The sequence below is a fragment of the Crotalus tigris genome, unplaced genomic scaffold (genome assembly GCF_016545835.1).
Source record: "Crotalus tigris isolate CLP2741 ecotype Arizona unplaced genomic scaffold, ASM1654583v1 scf7180000017937.1871474, whole genome shotgun sequence".
NCBI lineage: Eukaryota > Metazoa > Chordata > Lepidosauria > Squamata > Viperidae > Crotalus > Crotalus tigris.
Genome location: NW_024096729.1, coordinates 1,814,829 through 1,837,298, shown reverse-complemented (window position 1 = coordinate 1,837,298; position 22,470 = coordinate 1,814,829). Strand labels below are relative to the sequence as shown.

General features: G+C 39.4%; 1 protein-coding gene across 2 annotated transcripts in view; it reads left to right on the top strand.

Moving 5' to 3' along the window:
- Nucleotides 1-12,344: 12,344 nt before the first annotated feature.
- The window catches only part of AGK (acylglycerol kinase), a 47,939-nt gene continuing 37,813 nt past the window's right edge, over nucleotides 12,345-22,470 (top strand). Inside the window, exons 1-3 of one of the 2 annotated variants that reach the window (XR_005556870.1) lie at nucleotides 12,345-12,726; nucleotides 14,121-14,284; nucleotides 21,485-21,524. Coding sequence is in view for 1 of the 2 variants with exons in the window: in XM_039344786.1 (XP_039200720.1) it covers nucleotides 14,175-14,284; nucleotides 21,485-21,524 (150 nt within the window). In the remaining variant the exon portion in view is untranslated. Of the gene's footprint in view, nucleotides 12,728-14,120; nucleotides 14,285-21,484; nucleotides 21,525-22,470 lie in introns of both variants that reach the window. The other variant, XM_039344786.1, reaches the window with a different exon arrangement.

Here is a 22,470-nt window from a genome sequence, read left to right as displayed (position 1 = left end):
CCATCTGCTGGGTGGTTGCAGCAGATTTTGGTCACTTCACATGACCCTGGACACTGTGACCGTCATAAATATGAATCAGTTGCCAAGCATCTGAATATAAATCACAAGACCCTGGAGATGCTGCAACATTCCAGCTGATCGGTGCTTCTTCTGGGCTCAGCAGAAGTGCCAGGATCAGTGCTGTTCCCAGCTGATTGGTGCTTCTTCAGGGCTCAGTAGAAGCACCAGGATCAGCGCCGAGCTCCAGTTGGAGTCTGGTGCTGATCCTGGCACTTCCACTAAGCCCTGACAGCCCCAAAGAAGCAATGATCCTGGCGCTTCCGCTGAGCCCTGCAGCTCCAGCCATCTCTCACTCAGGCTTGTGCAATGCTGCCACTGGTTCAGCTCATTCCCCTCCCCCGCTACCACTTTTCTAGGATGGTCGTGTACCACCTGCCAGGTGCCAATGTACCACAGGTGGTACCCGTATCACTGGTTGAAAAGCCCTGGCATAAAATTTAATTTGTTATTTGAATAGTTTTTCCTTCTTGTTTGTTTTGACCACATAGACATCTATGAGAGGTTTTTAATTTGGGAATATGATATCTAAAATAAATACAGTACACTTATTCCTTTGTACAATATATGCAGGTTGAGGTGTTTTGAGTTTCCTGGCAGGGAATTTTCTGTGTGTGGAAGTGAAATATACTTAACAGAGAGGCAGTTTCGGCCATGTTTCTGGCAGAGGTTTAGATTACCAACTCGGTTCAATATACCAAGAGAGAAATGGTACATTCAAGCACAAAGGAATTACATAAAGGCAGTGTAGTTCCCAATTTTACGGCGTTCAGAATATTACACAAAATTCCTTTTCTATCCTAGCTTCCTTCTAAAATGCTTTTCTTCGTAGAACTCATTGCTTGCTCATATGCAGCATTTGTTTCAGGAAATTCTTATTAAAAGAACAGACTTTACCTGAGGCAATGGCGATAAACCACAGGGAATAGTGTTGGTGTGGACCTGATACGTTTAGAGAAAACAACAACCACAAAGAACCCAATACCAACTCAATTTGACTTTGTAAAAGCTGGGGGAAAAGATTGATTCAAATGTATTTCAGCAACTGGTGGGAGCAATAAATGTTGTGTGGTATACTGCAAACGCTCCTTTTTAAAGAAAAAAAAATGAAAAAGAAAAATCTTTTCCAACACTGCATAGGGTGAATATATTTCCAGGCAATTTTCATTTGGAAGACATACTGCTGTCTGCCAATGTTCTGTTTACTGCTGGGATAAAGAATATTGCCTTCTTGGATATTCAGCACATGTAAGTATTAATGCCACTTAGTTTTGGTACCGACGCATAAAATCTGAATGTTAAATCAAGTTCAACTACTTCTTCCCTCCCTTTGAATGCCTCCTTTTGGTTTCACAGCTGTCTGCTCAATTTAGAACCACATGAACATACTTGAAGCTTCAAAACTCACCTGGTTTTGATTGCAGGGATAGAATATGTCCAGATCATTTGGCTCACATATGCATATGTTTATAACAAACAAATTGATTCCAGCTGTGACAGACTGAAAAATTGAGGAAACCCACCATTCAGGACAGATGTTGGCCATTTGTGATCTCCAAATCACATGTGACAACCATCCCCCCCCCCCCATTTTTTTTCACAACTCTCTTCTGAATTACCACTAAAATTCAGTGCAGTTTCCTGGCATTAAAAAAAACCACATTTTAAAAAAATATGTCCAGCTAAAATTTTAGGGGAGAGAGCATAATGTAATTTAATAGAAATATCTTCAAGCATCTGAATCAAGAGAGGTAATCCTTTGTACATATCACTTCTGAGAATATCAAATCTAATTTAAAATTGAGCTGGATTCTAATTCTGAGATCCTGAAATCTTCTTCTTTTAAAAGCATACATCTTTAAGGAAAAAGCATTATTTTCACAATGAGAAAAACCTGCTCTTGCATCATCCATTTGTTCTTTATAGTCTTGTTATTGTGTTTTGCCTTTCTAAAGAGATCCACCATTGTGGTTCCTAAGATAACAGGGAGGGAGAAAGAGCCATAGATAGATCATTAATTAAATGCCATCTTGAAGGAGCTTTCCATTTAAGGGACAATAGCTATGTTCTGCCCTTGACTAGCAGGAGATATCAAGCTGGCATACTCTGTACTTGAAATATACAGGATTTCACTTGGCCAGATTTAGAATGTTGTGAAGCTACAAAGTGAGGGTGCAAAGTAGAAAGAGAATTTCATTGTACAAAATCTTTTGAATGGGAATGAAAACTGGTATCTGCAATTTGCAATTTTCTTTTGGCATCAGACCATACTAGAACTTTCCCTCATCTCTGCTACAAGGACACCTCCTCATGGTTCTTATTAACTATTCAGTGGAAATAGTATTCTTTGAGGCAATTCTACAAATATTCAGGAAGTCTAAGAACCTGAGGCAAAAAAGGGTCACCTTAGCTGCTACACATAAACAATGGCATGAGATGATATAGGATAGAGCTAATTTTAGAGCAGTGCAAACCCCTCATGTGGGTGAAGATAACTGAAGTTAATTAATTTCTAATAATTAAAATTAATAACAATACTTAAAACTAATTATTTGCAGGAGAAGAGATAAAATAGATCCTATTTTCAGGTAGATCAATATTGTATGGGAAGCCAACTACATAGGAACAAGCTTGAGCAGGTTGCAACTTTCTCTACCATGGGGATACGTGTTACATTTCTAATTAGATTGTAATTATTCCCCTAAATGTGCTTTGATATACATACATTCAGATGTGTCCTCTTTTGTTCTCTCTCTTTTGATGCATTTTCCCATATGAGAGAGTGAGTAAATTTTGCAGTGTCCTCCTAAATAATTCAATCAATTGCCATGTCTTTATCTTGATGGGCAATGAACAAGTCACTAATGAAATGTCTCTGTTTTGCAGCAGCTCCGATTAGAACATTTAGTTAGGGGGATGAAGTCACAACTATGCTAATGGCAGACATGAATTATGCATTGTAAGTGAATTGCCAAATGGCTGGTGATAACGTTACACAGTTATAAAAACTGATTAGGATATCGGTAATCAAGGATCATGCTTTGGAGTGAAAAGTAATAAATTCAAGATGCCAAAAGCCTTGTCCAGAACCATTTCTTTGCAGTTTGACAACCAAGATAAAAGACAAAGACCTAGGAAAATATCTAAAAAGTTCTGGAATAAATAATTATACAGCTGATATTGATGCGGATACTGATATAGAAGTTATTAATGGTTAATTATCACACACCTATAGATAGCAAAATGATTAATAATGATTATTCTTCTTTACTTTTTTACTACTCTACTTTATTATTCTAAAATTGCAACTATCAGCTTCTTAAATATTTCTCAATTATTTTCTTTCTCAACACCTATGTAAAAAAATGTCACAGAACTTAGATTTCAGTCCGCAACAATGCTTTATTTGGAAATGCTGCCAACAGATGGATTATGAATTTAATCTATGAAGGCAACTGCACAGAGCCCTTAAACCAAAGGTTGCTCATCTGTATCTCTTAGCATCCCTGTATTCACCATGTGGACCAGGAGATATAATTCAATAATATCTGAAAGTGTGGGTGTTGTTCAGATACAAGGCTGGCTCTGAAAAAAAAACCCTTCATTTTTCTTCAATCACTTCTGAATTGCTTTGGATGGCTGCAAAAGTAAAGCTTTAAGTAAAAGTGGATGGCTTTAAAAGGGAAGTGAAAATTCAACGAGGCTCAAATTGTGGCTGCCAGTAAGAGGGCTATTTATCCTTCCTTAGTCACTGAAGCATATGACAATATCAGCTGCCTGGAACAACAGCAGAGGATAACTAGCATCTCCTTGCTCACAGTTCTAAATTTCCCAAATGCATCTGGCTGACTGCTGTATGATACAGGACATGTCCACATACTGTAACCAGGAAGGTCACCCCTCAAACCATCTGAATCAGCTTCATGTTATCCTGCTTATGGAAGGATCCTCAGGATCGTCCTCCATTGACCTCTGAGCTGGGAATATTTCCTCTTGCTAGTCAAGGGGAAAGAAAAAGAGGGTTATCTAGTTTAAAGAATCATCCGTTCTGATGGCAACAACTGGTTCAACTCTAGTTCCTCCTCCTCCTCCTCCTCCTCCTCTTCCTCCTTCAGCTTGGCTGGCCTGCTGGACCTGCATTTTAGATTTTGCCTACACAGGAACCAGGTTGGCTGTGTCCCTGAGCCATAGCAATGCATTCATTAATGGGAGTCATGACTATAGAAGAGGCAGCTGGTGAAATGCAGGCAACAAGAAGACTGACTTGAGCAGCCCAGAGTTATGGCTGAAAATCCTGAGCCTGCTAGGCTTTTGTTTCTTCCTTTGTAGAAGGAGGACTAAACCAGGATGTCCAACCTTGGCAACTTTAAGACGTGTGGATTTCAACTCCAATTCCCCAGCTGGCATGGATACCCCTGGATTAAACTGACTATCCCTAGCAATGCGGAAAAACAGCAACTATCTTGTTCTATTGCAAGAATTGGGGGGCAGGGGGGAAGGAAATATAAAGAAAAAAATCCCCAAACCTACTAGCCATGTGAGGGGAAATGATAGCAAGATACAGTACTGTATCACTGTGACTTGACTAAGGAGACAGGCGAACCAAGCACAAAGAGGCAGAAAAAAGAGACATTCTCTATATCCCACAGCTTTTCCTCTGGAAAAACATTGGAAAGCTTGTCAATCAGGCCTGCTTCTCAAGACCTTTTCAAGCCTCACAAGGATCAGCTCAGCACTTGCATGTGGAACAGGCCAGAGGATGCTGGATTAGAGGCCTCTTAGCATCTTTCAACAGAACTGTTCTTAAGGGCTTACTGATTAAAAAAAAAAAACACTGGAGTTTTGTGATTCCCCTACCTGTGGGAAGATATTTGCTTTATTAACCAACCAACATGACAATAATAAAAGCTAACAGCACATACTTTGACAAGGTGACAGATCCACTAACCCGCATCCAATTCTCAGAAAGAATTCATCTTATTTATTTATTTATGAGACTTATATACCGCTTTAAGTGCAAGCACTCTCTAAGCGGTGTACACCAGTAAGCAATGTATATATATATATTTACATTGCCCCCAACAATCTGGGTCCTCATTTTACCTACCCCGGAAGGATGGAAGGCTGAGTCAACCTTGAGCTGGTGAGATTTGAACCGCTGACCTGCTGAACAGCTAAAGTGGCCTGCAGTACTGCACTCTAACTGCTGCGCCACCTCGGTGCAACTCTTCTCTAGTTCCAAAAACACTGTTTATTTGCAGAGATACTCCTGGCCCATTTCCTCATGTGGAGAGATCATGCCCCTTTCCTTGATCCAGTAAGATTTCCAATGACTTTTAACTGAGGAAAGAACAACCGTTACAAGTTAACTCATAGTCACCTAAGAAAATGGCTGGCCAGCTGCCATAACACTATGGTGTGTAGGAGGCATTGTCAGAAAGTAGGTGAATTGGTTTGTGCATTTTACTGCCATATGGATTAGAATCTGAAAATAACCTTGTGGCTTCTAGGCTGTTTCTTACAGCAACAAACCAGCTGGATGTTCCTAAGTGCCTGAAGTTTTAGAATAAGAAATCCACAGAGATACACATAAATGAAGAATCACTTGATGCATAAAAATAAAATCAGTTACTTCCATTTGTTGAGCCATAATGAGATGGGGGAGTAGGGATAGGGTAACCCAACACTGTGGTTTGTAAACTGTGGTTTATGCCATAGTTTAAAGCACACAAGTCCAGCTCATGGTGTATTTGAGAAACCCAACTAGCCATGTTTTAATGAGATTAACGAACACAGTTACATTTGCTTTTCAAGCTCCAAAATGAAGATTTGAGTTGATTGGGATAGGTATGCACTGAAATCATAAACTAAGAGGCCCATTTCAATATCAGCTGTATAATTATTTATTCCAGAACTTTTTAGATATTTTCCTAGGTCTTTGTCTTTTATCTTGGTTGCTGGCTGTGGAATTCTGGGAGTTGAAGTCCTCATGCCTTAAAATTGTCAAGTTTGGGAAACACTGCCATAGCCTAATGCCAAAACTTCTAGAGAAGTTTTCTCTCACAAATTAAGCTGAAAGAACCTGCTTGCTCCAAGATGCTGTTACTGTACAGGAATATTCTTCAAATGTGCTTCATGGGGGAAAAAAAGAAAGAAAAGGGTTTTTGGCTAAAAAAAAAAAAGCAAGCATGGGAAGACAATGTTGCTTTCAACTAGCTTTTTCCCATCAGTCCAGGCAAAACGTTTATGCTTACCAAAGTTACGGAGCAGATACTTATTAGAGAAGGAGATGAAACTTTTAAGAATCTACATGCCAGAAATGAAGCTGACTGCATCATGCATTCTCCTGTTGTCCACTTTTCTCAGAGGGATCAAAATCACTCAATGAAACATACATAGAACACAAAATATTAGGGTTGGAAGGGACTTTGGAGGTCTTCCAGTGGTGGGATTCAGCCAGTTTGCACCAGTTCGGCAGAACCAGTAGCTAATTTTTTGTTGACCAGACCCAGAATGGACTTCCGGAAGCAGCATCCACACAGAGAACCAGTTGTTCACATATTTGAATCCCACGGAGGTCTTCTAGTCCAACTCTCAATCCAAGCAGGAGATCCTATGCCATTCCAGACAAATAACTGTCCTGTGTCTTCTTGAAAACCTCCAGCAATGGAGCACTCACAAGTTCTGGAAGTAAGCTGTTCCGCTTATTATTCTCACAGTCAGGAAATACCTCCTTAGTTCTAGGCTGGATCTCTCTTTAAATATCTTCCACCTATGAGTCCTTTTCCTGCCCTCAAGTGCTTTGGAGAATAAGTTAATCCCCTCTTCTCTGTGACAGCCCCTCAGGTACTGGAAGACTGCTATCATATCGCCTCTAGACATTCTCTTTACCTATAGTAAACCTCTGAAAGTAAATGATCAGTCAGATTGATGATCTGGACCTAGATGTAATTTAACACTGTATTCATCCAAAATGTGGTTGGTTTCATTTTGATTCCACTGTGGTACATGCAACAAACCACAGTTACTCAGACAGGTTTAGCATGTTCTATGAGCACAGCCATTATTTTCTGTAAATCAGTTTATAGTTTGATGTGATATATGAGCTTGGCCCTATTATCTAAAATACCAAGATTAAAACAAACCATGCCAAAATGAATAATTGTGCATCTTCTAACAGTTGGAGGGTTGTATCATACTCAACATCTGGCATCTTGAGGGTTATTCTTCAAAAGTGAGTGGGTTTGAGGAAGTGATTCAGGAATTTTAAGGGATGAGATAGGTGCCTTTGTGGATGCCCTCTGAACCTGTACAAATATCTTTTTTAATAAAAAAGAGGGGGGCTCTGAGTTTTGGATTCACTGATTCAGGGGGAGGGAGATTCTGTGGACCACTTTATTGCACCTTTGCTTTGGTATGATATGTGACACTGCAAGACATTTTCATATATTTCCTAATTTTTTTCTGCTTTAATGACGTATTTTCCTTCGACCCTTTTAGTCTATGATTTCCATTTGGCACAAGGAGTGAGAAATAGCAGAAATGGCAAAAGGAAGACAACAAAGCAAATTTGACAAGCTGCACAAGTCACAGAGTAAACAAAGGAAGAATTAGGAGAGAATTATTTATTCTAGGGAATGGAGGGGGACAAGAAGCCCTCTCCCCTTATAATAAACAAACAGAATAGCAATGATATTTCAGCAACCTATCATGTTTCAAGAGGTTAGTCAAGGAGCAGAATTGGAAAGACAGTGTAGATAGCCCTCAGTTCCATAACAGTCTGATATGGAGTGTCATCTAGTGGTCCATTTCTTCGCCCTCCCTAGGCGCAGGTGGGGTGGTGGGGACCATAAATCTAAAGGCCGTGGTTTTTCTCAAGAATTCAAGAAATCCATCCCTCACCCAAGCAGCCAATTGTTACATTTAATAACAAGACTGAGTATACCCTTCTTAATTGGCAGATTAATCAACCAAAGCTTTAGCTGATTAAGCAAATTTAAATCAATGGTGCCAAGATTGTGCATATACGGCTTGCCTACCCACTACATTTCTCTTTTTACTCTGTCTTGCACTTAATTGGAAGAAATATTGGAAACTTGAAAACACCTACATTTTTCAAATTAATCTTTATACATGATAATTCTTTTGCGGATAGAATAAAGGTGCTGCTTTACTATCTTTATTCTGGATATTTCTTCCCTTGTTGATTTTAGAGGGGGATTTTTCTGTCAGCTTCTGAACAAACAGGAATTTTTAAAGCTATTTTTAGCTTTGGAGTGTCATTATAATATTTTCAGTATAATACTCAAAATGGTTTAAAATTAGGAAGAAGAGGAGGAGGAAGAGAAGGAGGAGGAATTTCTTCCATGCCTCAAAAAGTCCTGTGCCAAATAGAATATATTTATTACCAGCTGGTTTATTATGGAACTGGAGGTGAAAGACAAGACTAAAAGAGGGGGAGGGACATGCAATGTCTATATTTGCATAGAGATATATGCAAATCAGTATGCATTTAATCAGAATAGCAATTCATTTGATTGGATAATGGATCTACATGTTAATGAAGTCAGAACGGTGAGGGAATAGAAACAAGGGTAATAGCTTCGGGAATGAAAGTAGATATATACATGCACAGCATAATGTTGCAGGATCTAATCTGAGTTGGTTACCAGGACTAAAGGTTTATTCTTCCAAGCTTTTGGGCTCATGCTGGAATCCGTTACCAGGGAATTTCTCTCTCTCCAGATTCAGACTGGATCTGGTAATAGCTTAAGTAAAACAGAGGAGTCTAAGGCCAGGCCTGTTCAGATGTTGCTTTCTTCTAAGGATATCTATGTCTTTGCTTTCCCATCACTTTTATTATCTCTCTAATATCTAAATCTATATTTCTTTGCACCTTTAATGTTTTATGACTAACGATTTGTTTTCATGAAAATATGCCCACATACATACAGGCATTGGTCTTTATGCTTTGTTTATTTGGTTTGGTATACAGGTCTGAACTTCTGTTTCTCCCACACCAGATTCATTTTCTGAAGTCAGGGGGACTTATTCAAGAAGCAGGGCTGCTCAGGAAAAGCTTCACTGTTTGTGATGAATATATAAAAAGATTATTGGGTTTCTACGTCTGCCAGTGGCTGTGAGAGTATGTGTTTTGTTTCAAATTGGATTGAAAGAAAATAGCCCTAGCTGGGAATTCTGAAGCCTACAATCACAACTTCTAAACTACTGGAGAGGCCAGCAGAATGGGGAAAACTTATAAAGAAACCTTTTAAAATTACACACAATTCAACTTGTGCTAATAGAGCAGCAGCAAAGCATTTCAGGACATACCTGGAAGCTGCAGGTATGGTGCTATCTATATCTACTAGAATACCATTTCTGCATAATGTTAGCAGTGACATTCAATTCCTAGGCAAGCACACAGCTGTTTCAGGTGATTCTGCACATACTTGATACTCATAATCACACACAGTGATATTTATGGGTGGGTGGGTGGTTTATGGGTTGTTACACTGTGAAATTTTACTGTGGAAAGCTGCATGGAGTCATTGTGAGTTAGACAGCCACATAAATATTTTCAATAAATAAATAAATGACCAGAGTACTTGACCAGAGCAAGTGTTGAATTAATGCAACCAGTCTTCTGTAAGCAGCTACATCATCCTTGCTGAATTTACTTTATTTTGCTTACAAACTAGGCAAAGGTTTTCATTTGGGAGAAATTTTCCCAGCCAACAAGGGAGAAAGCTTGTATAAAATTTAAAATGTATAAAATCAAAAGCAAGAAAGCACAAGGGAAAACACCTGGATATTGGGTATTTCTGAGAGAAGCAGAAAGGAGATTTTTAACAACTATTTCCCCATTTATTTAAAATGTCTCTGTCAAAGGATAATGCAGTTATTTTCAAACTTCCAAAATGGATTGTCAAAAGATCAGCAAATGCGGGGTCATTCCTTTTGGCCTCTAAATAAAACTGCAGCATAGAATCCAAAGGGGGTATTTTATTAATTCTCTCTTTGTCTGGTCCCATGCTGCTTTGCTAATAACTTCCACTGGGTGTCTGAATCAAAAGAGCCAAAGAAGTAGAAAAGGGGTATTTGGTGCATATCCGAAATACGTAAGCATATGTAAGGTATGCCTCTAAGACAGTGGTTCTCAACCTTTTTAATGCCGCGACCCCCAACCGGTCGTAAGTTGAGGAGTACTCAACCAGTCGTAAGTTGAGGAGTACTCAACCGGTCGTAAGTCGAGGACTACTCAACTGGTGCAGCACCATTTGCAGAATGGGACTTTTGGTGGGCTCAGCAGGGCAGAGACAGCCTGGACAATTCCTATTGGCTTTTGAAAGCCAGTAGAATTAGACTCTATACAAGGGAGTCTATTCTATTGGCTTTCAAAAGCCAATAGAATAAAAGGGAGTAGCACAGCTAAGGAAAAGGGGGAAAAAATGGCAGACTGCGTTGTTTGGCGACCCCCGTGAAATGGTCGTTTGACCCCAAATGGGGTCCCGACCCACAGGTTGAGAACCACTGCTCTAAGATAACCAAATGTTCAGAATCAGAAAAATAATGGTTGGGGTTGGGGTGGGAGGAAAGGGGAAAATGTTTTTGCCAGGAGGGATTCCAGCATAAAAACAATTGTTCCAGTTGCAAAAGATTAATTGTTCTTCTCTTTTCTGAATGGGTACAACACATCTAGAGAAATACCTGACAGATTTGGTAATTTCAAATACAAAATGCTGGTGGTGAAACCCTTCATGATTTAGGATTTGGGTATCTATGAGACAGCCTTCTTCCAGTAATTTTCTGCCCAGCTATTAAACCATTTGTAAGCAATTGCCCCAACTCTACCCCAAATAGGGACTATAGGGTCATTAAAAGGGAGGGGTTTTTTAATTAAACATTTTGTATAGTTTTAAAATTTTAATCTGCAGTTTTAATATTCAATTGCTTTTCTAGTTCTCTTTTTATAATATGTAAGGTGCCCAGAATTGTCTCTTAGGTGAGATGGACAGCATATATAGTTAAATATATCTAAGAAGGTCTGTACCTTTTTAGGGACTGTCATTTTCAGGGACTACAAGACAAACTTTCCCAGTCATGATGTCCCCTTCTTTGGAACATAATTTTGTCCAGAATTAAATTGGTCCCCACCCTTTTGATTTTTCAGAAAGTCCTCAAACTATGGCTCTTTGAAAGAATGTTGAGGTATATAGCGGTTATGAGTAGATGGCCTTCCTAGTTGAGGATTTTCATATGATAATACTATATTCTCAGATATCAGGATTGCAATGATTACGGTTGTTCATGAGCTATTGTTTTCTTTTAACATTCTGTAGCAGAATGTTAAAATTATTCAGAGTATTTTTAAACTGGGAATGGACTATAAGCCCAAGTATATACTGTAAATAACTGAGATATAATACAATTTTGGGAAGACAGCTGTTGGTTAATTGCCGGTTATGTTTTTGCACTATGTTGCATTTTATCCAAAGAAAACTTTCCAAAGATAATGCGCTTTACCTGTGGAATTTTCTATACACCAGATTTGAATGATCTGGGCAACACAATTTAATCAATATAATTTAACTGTTAGAAAACGGACAAAATAAAAATTCCAAGAGAACTGTATGCATAGCTGTCTAGAATATCTTTTTGCATCATCTGCAAAAGGTCACTAAATAGAAGAAAGTTGTCTGCACCAAACCATCTGATCTCAAATGTTATGTTGGGCAATGTCGTTTCAGACTGGAACTTAAGACAGAGTTCTACTTCTGTAAAACTTTGAATGTGCCTAATTTATGGCATATTTGGGACTGTCTTCTACTGTACAGTATAGTGGGATAGAATCCCATCATATCCTGGTGCTAGTATTTGTTTTTAAGTAGTGACAATTTTATAAGATATTCCAAAAGCTTTGAAGATCTTAAATAAGCATTTTATGTAGAATAAATGACCAAACGTGACATTTGATCAAAATGCTAGGTTGACTACATACCACATCTTCAAGAAATATCCATTTTCTTGAAGAAACTGTGGGATACACAACTCACACACCCCTTTATGTCTGTGCCCTAGAACATAAGTTACTCATTTTAGGTGATGAAAAGATTAAAATGTTTTAGTCATCAAAACGCTGCATAACAGCCATCAATGTAAAAGAAATCAATTGTAGTTATGACGAATTAGGCAATCGCCCAAGTAGGTAGATAATGGGAAAGTTAGTGTATACCTTTGATAATAAATAAATACGAAAGAGCGCGAGAAGGGGAGCTTATTAACCTTCTTCTTCCCTTCCGAAAAGGCCACAGCATCTCCCAGAAGGATTGTGCTCAACAAAACTGGCGAGGACTGGAGTAACAATCCAGCTCTGCTCTTTCCTTGCGCCCTTCCTGCAGGCGAGGATGACCTGGGACTGTCCGCGGAACCAAGGCGAAGTTATCCATTGTTCCCCGGCAAGCAAAGCTAAGCGCAGCACCAGGAAACGGGCAAAGAGAAGCTGAGCAGCAACTGGCAGCGACGTCACCGGGAAGGCAAAAAGAGAGACCCTTCCTGGCTCCGCGGCAAGCGGGCAGACCGGCTTGCCCCGCCCCTAAAAAGCAGGAAGGTGGAGGTTAGCTGTGTATCGTGAAGACCGAAGGCGATACTGCGAGGCTCCTCGTCTCAGGTGAGCCCCGCGGAAGCGGTCTCCACTATTTTCCGGCTTTTATTTATAATCGCCGCACCTGCAACCAAAATATTCGAATGGGTTCTTTGCCGGCACCGAGTGGCTGTGGATCACCTGGTCAGCGCAGGGAAGGCTTCCGCCCGGAACCTCCTCGTGGGCTAAGACTGCAGTTTCCATGTATTGAATCGTGATGTTCATGCCGATCGGCGTGGTGGACCCAGTACAGCTGAAGCTTGCATATTGGAAAGCAGTGATATAGAAAATGAGCATCTGGGGCTGGCCAATTAATCCTTGTTAAACTTGTTAAACAAACTCTGACTTGGGTTTACCTTAGACGCACAAGCAGCAACGAATTGTCCTGGGTGGATTTGTACTGTACGATAACTAGCATATTTTATCTTAGTGTATCAGATGAATCAGCTACTCCCTGCACACATACCCTTAACCTGAGCTGGCAAATATATTTTTAATTCTGATAATAAAAGGAACTGCTTAATCTATGGAGAAGTATCTGAAATAGCACAAGTCAGAATTAAAGGACTTGAAAGCAGTTAAGGCACCAAGCCAAGAACTGGGAGACTTGAAGTTCTAGACCTGCCTTAGACACAAGACCATCTGGATGACTTTGGGCCAGTCATTCTCTCTAAGTCCTAGCAAGAAGTCAATGGCAAGTCACTTGCCAGTGGACGTTTTAAATATTGAACATACAGAATAACAGTTGGAGGTCTTCTAGTCCAACCCCCTGTTTGAGCAGGAGTCCTTATATCAAATGGCTGTCCAATCTTTTTTTAAAAAAAACTCCAATGCACCCACAATTTCTGAAAGAAAGCATGTTTTCTGGTTAGTGTGTGTAGGTACTATAGTTTACAAATTTAAAATAAAACAATGAACCTGGCAGTTTGTACAAGTTTCAACACCATTCCAGGTGATTCAGCACTACTCTTTTTTCCAGTGATGCTATGAATAAGGCCTAAAAAGTTAATTGACTGATTAGGCTTACAGTTAGCCACAAAATTCTACAGGTCCATTCTGACTCTTCTGTTCTTTCAGGTTGTGATTGTTCTTTCTACTTTTAATAAACATAAGCATGTCTGAGCAATTGAAAATGAAGATCATTCATTCTTACAAATCAAGGGACAAATTTCTGCTAGCTACGTCAGTAGTAAAAAAAATGCTAAGAAATGGAAGTAATTGTGGAACTGTTGAAACCAAGACAAGGCCTCAGAAAGATGGTTAGAATTGTTCTCAAACCTGTCATTCCTGCAAACAGAATTTACAGATCACTGCATACCACCTGCTGTAAAGCTTATATGGTTATACATTGATTAACTAACTTCAAATCTATTATCTAGTTTTAAGAAGAGTCATCTTTTTTTTTATACTTTTCCACACCGAGCTCTTTTTTCACATCGGAATTGTACACTACGTTATAGAATAAAACCTAAACATGGCCAAGGTGATCACAATGCTTCAAACCCTCAGAAATCATTGGAAGAAGACTACAGTTGGGATCTGCCTGGTTACCTGGGGAGGAAACTGGCTTTATGGAAAACACTGGTAATTATTATGGAATTATCATTATGGAATCTTTTAATGATTGGATTGGATTAAAAAAAACACTCAAGGCCGAACAGAAGTTGCAAAAGTGCTATAGATTGTCTCCTACTTAGTTTTTGCTCTTTGTTACAACCAAGGAATATTTTGAATAGGAGCAGTGAAATGGGTAGAAGAATGAGGAATGACCCCCCAAGCTAATTTTTTTCTCTCCACCATATGAAGCTAACTGGATTTGACAGCTTTTCTGAATATCATAAGAAAGCAGAGAATTTTAAAGACTTTGTAGAGTTGTTTGTGTGTGTATAATCTGAGAATCCGTGTATAAAATTATAAAAAGTTTAAGCAACTGGGTCAGCAAGAGACTGTATTTTCATTTTATGTATCTGCAAGAGAGAAACATCTTTGGGTGAGTTTTAAGAACTTAGTTTAGTCATATTTTTTCTTCAAGAATCAGGATGGAAAATTATGAGGAAAGAAATAAAATGCATTTTAGATTAAAAAGAGTTTTTAAAAACATTAATTAGCTTTAAGGTCAGAACTGAATAATGTGTAACTTAAAGGGTGCAATCTTTATTTAGATATACTAATTTAAAGGGAGACTTCAGAACCATGTACTGTAATTCAGTGTATTTGCTACTAAAAGATTTGCATGCAATCATACAGTAGTAGTTTCAAACAATGTTATATCCATTAAAGGCCAACTTCCCTCTGTTAGTTGGTTGCCTGAACTGCTTTTACTTAGGTAATTTCTTTTAACATTCAAATCAAATATGCCTTCTGTAATAGAATATGTGAATGATTTTGGGGAACAAGGGGACGAAATGCTGTCTTGGAAACCACCAGATAAGATGGAGGAGTCCCCAAAGGCTTAGCTATATCAGAGAAAAAAAGTTGGGAAGTCCTCATCCTGCTTGATCAAGCAGGTTTGTGTCTTTGGACTTGCAAGATTCTGTCAATGTAGCCTTACTATAAGGTAGAATTAGCTTATCTAGATCATTTTCTGTCTGTTTAACTGGGATATTTGACATCAGTCTTGCAAATCTGGAGGTACAAATTTCCATCTGTGGCTTTTAACTGCTTGATCATTTAGGATAGTCCTTTTAAAAGTTTCTTTCTCTGACTAATCCCTTGGGATCTCCTCCCTCTCCTCTGGTTATTTCTTGGGTAGCATCTCTTCCTTTGTGTTCTCCAAGGTCATCCACACATTCCATTACATTTTCCAAAGATTTTAAACCATTAAATTCCATGTCTTGTGTTCTGGGATGATAAAGAACACATCATAAGCTTCATCTGTGTGATATCACTTCAGGTATTTGAAGCATACTGTAATATCCCCAGGCTAAACAAGCCCTGTTCCCTCAATCTGTCCTCTCAGGACTTAGCTTGAATGCTTGAATTGTTCCTGATGCAATAATACAGGAATAGGCGGTATGGTGCTCAAGGAACACCAGTCTCTCTATCTCGTTTTAAAATAGTCTTAATATTTTTAACAGGAGGCAGGCATGCTGCAAAGAGGCCTTTAAGCATCATTGTCTTTATTTATAAAAAAGCCTCTTTGGGTCTGGTAGATAGCTATAGCTCACTGCTTTGTTTTGTTTTTTTTAATAAGGGAGGGAATTAAGAAGAGAAGTTGCTGCTAGTGTTAATCTGTACTGTTTTTCTATACTGGATCTTCTGAGCAGCTGTCACGAGTAGCTTTCCCAAAGCTACAAGAGCCAAGTCAAATAGAGCTGGGAAATCCAATTTACAAATGAAATGAGGTATACTGCCCTTCGTCCCATCAAAAAGCAACCCTAAATGACATCTTGGTTATGCAGTAGGTTAGCATATTGTCATCTCTGCTAACCATTAATGAACTTTTGCTGATATCAGGACTAAAATTGCAAGGCTTTAAGGATTTATCTGAGGATAAGAAATGAGATATGAGAAGAAGAGATATTTGCTGTCTTTTAAGAGAAGGTATACTAAAATTGTTTATACTTGTTGTGATGAAGGGGAAAATCATTTTTATTTCTTTATGGTATATATATTTTTTATTTTCAACATTTTCTATTTTTTCATTTTTGAATTACTTTTTATTATTGTAATTGTAATTTTTATGATGATGATGATGATGATGATAATGATAATAATAATAATAATTGGAAGGAACTCTTTAGAAAGAGCAATAACTCTCTCCAAACACAACAAAATATTACCAAATTTGGTGCTGGGGAGATGTCAATCCTCCCAAATAAAACCAGACAATAAATGCTAGATGATCTAAATCTAGATCAGGGCTTTTCAACCTTTTCACCCATTGTACCACTTTTAGGATACGGCAACATCCAAGTACCACTAGTCACCTAGCAAGGTGTCAAAAAGTTGATGACCAAAAAAAAAAAAAAAAGGAAAGAAGTGATAATGTACAGGTAGTCCTCGACTTACAACAATTCACTTAGTGACTGTTCAAAGTTACAATGGCACTGAAAAAAGTGCCCCCCAAGCCACAGCCGAGCAAGACACCTACCTGCCCGCCCAGCGGCGCTCTTCCTCCTGTCCGAGGTTTTCATTGTGAGCATTTCTGTTGAGGATTGGCAGCGGGGTTGGTGTGGGGGGTGTTTGGTTTTTATTCCCCCCCGTCTGCTGGGTGGTTGCAGCAGATTTTGGTCACTTCACATGACCCTGGGACACTGTGACCGTCATAAATATGAATCAGTTGCCAAGCATCTGAATGTAAATCACAAGACCCTGGAGATGCTGCAACATTCCAGCTGATCGGCGCTTCTTCTAGGCTCAGCAGAAGCGTTAGGATAAGTGCTACTTTCCAGCTGATTGGTGCTTCTTCAGGGCTCAGCAGAAGCATCAGGATCAGCGCCAAGCTCCAGCTGGAGCCTGGCGCTGATCCTGGTGCTTCCACTGAAGCACCAGGATCAGCTCTGACAGCCCCAAAGCGCCAATCAGCTGGAAAGCTGCACTGATCATGGCGCTTCCACTGAGCCCTGACAGTCCTGCAGCTCCAGCCATCTCTCACTCAGGCTTGTGTGGTGCTGCCACCGGTTCAGCTCATTCCCCTCCCCCACTACCACTTTTCTAGGATGGTCGCGTACCATTTGCCAGGTGCCAATGTACCACAGGTGGTACCCATACCACTGGTTGAAAAACCCTGATCTAGATCACCTAACGTAAGGCTACATTAACAGAATCTTGCAAGTCTAAAAATATAAAACCTCCTGCTGCCACTTTTAACTGCTTTATCTAGGAGAGAAGGTCCTTTCTAAGTTTCTTTCTCTGACCATTAAGCCACTGGGGGCTCCTCTGTCTCCTGTCGCACCACTTTCCTAGGCAGCACCACTTTCCCCAAGATCATTCCCACATTGCATTACAAGGGAGAAGCTAGCCACAATGATCACATTTAAATAATGGATCAGATCCAGCCAGAGGCTGAAGAGACCCCCTCCCGTTATCTTCCATAAGGGAAACACAGTTGAGCAATAGCATGTAGTGTTGGCAACTGCCTCCATGCTAATTACTTGAATCAGAGTAGAGCATAAATGCCCTGTGCTTCTCAGTGCATACAGATATGTACAGACGTAATTTAAGAGGAGAATAAAAACATGCAAGTGTGCATGCACATCTGTACACAGACACTCAAAACAATTTACTTCATTGCATAGAGGAAAACACAGAAGTCTCCTATGGCCACTGCTTGTAATGGAATTAGGAAGTATTCCAGACACCATGCTCTGCCTGTTTTCACTACATTATTGGGAAATGTTGGCAAGAAGTTATGTAAAGGGGGCCAGAGCTCTGTCCATCAGTGTGATACCTCCATAAACTGAATAAAATGGGAGTAATATTTGGTAGGAGTAGATGATGGCAAAAGAAAGATTAGGAAATGGACCAGATTAGTTTGTAAACTAGGGAAAAATAGCAATAGCTCTTAGACTTATATAACTCTTCACAGTGCTTTGCAGTTCTCTCTCTAAGCAATTTATAGTGTCAGCACGTTGCCCCCAACAATCTGAATCCTCATTTTACCGATGTCGGAAGGATGGAAAACTGAGTCAGCCTTGAGCTGGTGAGAATTGAACTGATAGCTGGCAGAATTAGCCTGCAATACTGCATTCTAACCATTGCGCCACCACAGCTCTTAATGCTAAAATTCATGTTAAGAAAAAATATTCCCTGAGTACTTTGCTATCAGAGTAACAGTTGGGAAGGGTTTTCTTCCATTCTAACCCCCCTCTTTCATATGGTTATATTTTGCTTACCTTCGTACTGGTAGGGAATTTACAACCACAATTTGGCCCGGAATTCTGGTCGTAAGTCATTGCTGTCATTAAGCAACATGCTCATGTGGCCACTTTGCTCAGTGACCACAATCGTAGCTCTCTCAGTTGTGCTTGTTAAGCGACCATATGGGTTGTTAAGTGGGCAGAGCAAAAGAGCTGCCTGCCAAAGAAAACATTGGATGGTGCATGGAAGGGAACTTGTGCACTAGGCTGGAGGAAAATAAGCTCAAATTCCAAAGACAGGCCTTCTCCTCCCCTCCATATCAAGGACGGAACCACTGCACCACAGTAGTTTGGAAAAACTAAGATTTCTGTTTTTAGTAGCCGAACTTTCTTTCTTTGGTCTGCTGCAGGGTTTCACCTCCCTTCTGTATGTTAACCTTTTTACCCTTCCAATCCACTTCAGTTCTAGAGCTGGTTTTTAAATAGTACCCAATAAAATGACTTCAATTAATCAAAAGTCTACTATTGGTATAAAGTGTCCCTATTTCTTAACATACTCGATGTATACTTCTGAACATTAAGAGGAGTTCTAAAACCTCTAAGGAATCCTTTGATAAATATTCCAATTAGGAATAATTGGGGTAATTTATTATTTATACATTCTCTCGCTTAGGAAGCTTGTTTCTGTTTGCCCCATTATTTTCACTAAAGGTTTCCCATTGAGTGTCTTATCTTGTTGCTTACTTTGAATTTCTCCTGATTGGTTTTTTATTGTAAATCAATGGTCTTACCTCTGGAAAGGTTACTATGGCAGGAAGTGATTTGGTTTGAATAAAAAGTTGTTCGATTGAACTAATTTTGAGTGGTGCCAAAGAATAGGCTAGGGAGAGAAGATGCAAAATAAGTTACAAACAATATAAGGCATCTTCATAGTTGCTTGGATCGAAGCGTAATCCTTAATATATGGCCTTTAGTACTTTTGGACTGCTCTTTAAATCTCTTAAAACAGGGGTCCCCAATCCCAAGGCTACAGCCCACTACCAGGCCATGCCCTATTTGGAACTGGGCCACATGAGTGGTGGGCCAGTGCACACATGCATGCAAATCGACTTGTGCAAATGGCAGGCAAGCACGTGTGCACATGGGCATGTAGCTCAACTTATGCAAGTCGAGCTGCATGAGGATGCTGACCAGCCACCACTTGTACGGCCTAATTCCCCTCTTCTCCCCCTCTCAGCCAGACAACCAAGCTGCAAAGGTTGAGGACTGCTTTCTTAAAGGAACAAATCCTTTTGATCTATGTGTCCCTGACTTCATTGTTGCAAAACATAGTTAGGAACCACTTAGACTTTTACCCACTGGCTTTCACTCTTGGGGTTGAAAGTGGTATCTTCTTCAGACTCAAGAGTTTTTCAAGCAAGGGGTATTAAAATAGGAATGTCCTAACAGACGTAAAAGTTTGACATTGTCATCTCGCTTCAGTTACATAACATTTTAAGGAATCCCTGTAGCATTTTGTGGTCAGGGTTGCTGAAATCAAATGAGGACCCAGATTGTTTGGGGGGGGCAATATGCTCACTCTGTGAACCACTTTGAGAGGGCTGTAAAGCATTGTGAAGCAATATGTAAGTCTAAGTCTATTTAGAAGGTATTGGCTAAAATGGGGGTTCTCAACCTTGGCAACTTTAAGACTTGTGGACTTCAACTCCCAGAATTCCTCAGCCAGCGAAGTCCACAAGTCTTAAAGTTGCCAAGGTTGAGGACCCCTGGGCTAAAATTATAGGGGTGATTTACAACAGTCAAGGCTTGGTAGTGTTGTATATCAATATTAAATTGGTATTGCAGGATTGTTTTATTTATTGATTGATTGATGGATTGATTGTTAAAGGGATGTTAACACTTTTGAGCAATCTTGTCAAACATTTTTCCTTTATCCCCTTTTATGATTAATTTTGAAATTGTATTATGTCATTAACATATTGTGTTATAATGTTACTGTGTTTCTATTTTCTATCTCTTAATTTTATTGTGCTGAACCAATTATTTTCCATCCAAAACCATGAAGATAGAAAAATAATTGGTTCAGCACAATAAAATTATAACTGAATTTCCATTTGTTTGTTTATTAAATTTACTGTCTAATTATCACTGTTGCTTCCAGCAAATGGGGAAGTAGAGAAAACATGCCTTCCGGATAAACAGAGAACATAAATTCCATTCTATCAACCTCTACAAAACCAGGATGCTTTAGCTGAAGCCTGAAACTTGCTGTCCAAACATGCAACACACTAAATCTTTAAATTTGGTTCACTGTCCCCCGTCCCCCACAGAGTATGCCCTCCCTGCACACCATTTTAGTCATGAAACTTCTTAATGAAAGCAAATGTATGCTAATCTCTTGACATCCTTCTCCTTGGCAAATGTTAGGAGAAGTAGAGAGAGTTAGCATATGCCTAAATTCAGAAATTCAAACTCAGCGTGCCTAGTGTGCTGTTTTGTGTATATATGTACAGGTTGAAGGAGGGGGGGAATAGCAAAAAAATGAGGAATAGTGGTTCTGATGCCATCCATCATCAGCTATTGTGTCAGGAAAAATTGGCCAAATTTTCTGGCCAGCTATGTAGTTTATGGAGAAGGTTTTTTTTTTAATTCCATAATATTTATTTATATAATAGAGAATTTTGTTACTTTGATCGCTGCTGTGGATAAAACGTTAATCCATCATGTAGTCTAATGCAGGGATCACCTATGCTTTTAATAAATTTGTAGCTAGAGAAATTAATAACAAATACCATATTATCAAAATTAGGACTGTGGAAATGGTATGCATTCCTAATCCATAGTCCCTTTGAAAAGTTTTGATTTAAGATTTATGTCTGCCAAAGCAGAAATCCTTTTTAAAATGCATACTTATATCTCCCTTCTCTAAATTTAGCTTATTTAATATCCATTTTTTGTCTTTTCTCCTCTTCCCCTGTCACAGTGATAACCTGCTAAGGAGAGCTGCATGCCAAGAAGCCCAGGTAATACCATTTAATAAGATCAAATTAGATTAAAATCCCCTCCTTATCTCACTTGTGCAGGATTCTGGAGATTCTCCCAGTGGGTCTGTTCTACGTGAGTAGCCTATCAACAGGGATGTCAGTATTCAGTTGCTCAAATACTACAAGCAGTGCTTTCTTCTTCTTGCAGAGCTTAGGCTTTGCACCTAATTATACCTCAAATTCTGCAAAGCGTAAATCAGTGGTGAAGAGCTTCCAGGTATTTGTGATAATTGAGAAGGGTATGTCTTCATAGGCATTTGGGGGAACTGATATTTTTTAGGCTATGGGTAGTCAGTACAGTGGATAGTAACCTTTATATTAAAAAATCTCCACCTTTGTTAATATAAAAATAGCTGTTGCACAAAGTTGCACTATTGGTCCTTTTCTTAGTTTCCCCTATAGTTGGTGATGAATATTGATGACATTAGTTGAATTTGGGGTGATGGAGAAAGAGAGGTAGCCACTATGAGTTTATTACATTTCTAGATGTAGATTTCTCTGTAGTAGGCCTGCCCTGTAGAAAAAGGTTCCCTCCTCCCCAAATCCAGATGGACCCTACTTTGCTGTTGTTTAAAAGAGCGATCAACAAGGCCTTCAGCAAGGGAGAGTGAGTATGATGACCCAGGGCACAGCACAGAAGCAAAACAGTTAACTGGCAGTTCAAACTGCCCTTTATTTGCTCCAATTTTCCCCAGATGCTCCCACATTTCTGGCAAACCCCAGAACAAAGTAACACACACACACACACACACACACACACACCTTCAGCAGTTCTGTTGGGATGTTTTTGATCACCCCCCCCATAGTCCAGATTTGGTGCCGAGCGACTACTACTAAGGAATTTCAAACCTTTAAAACATTATGACAAGTGCCTCAATTTGAATGACGATTATGTTGAAACTTGAAAGTAATGTAATATTGTAGT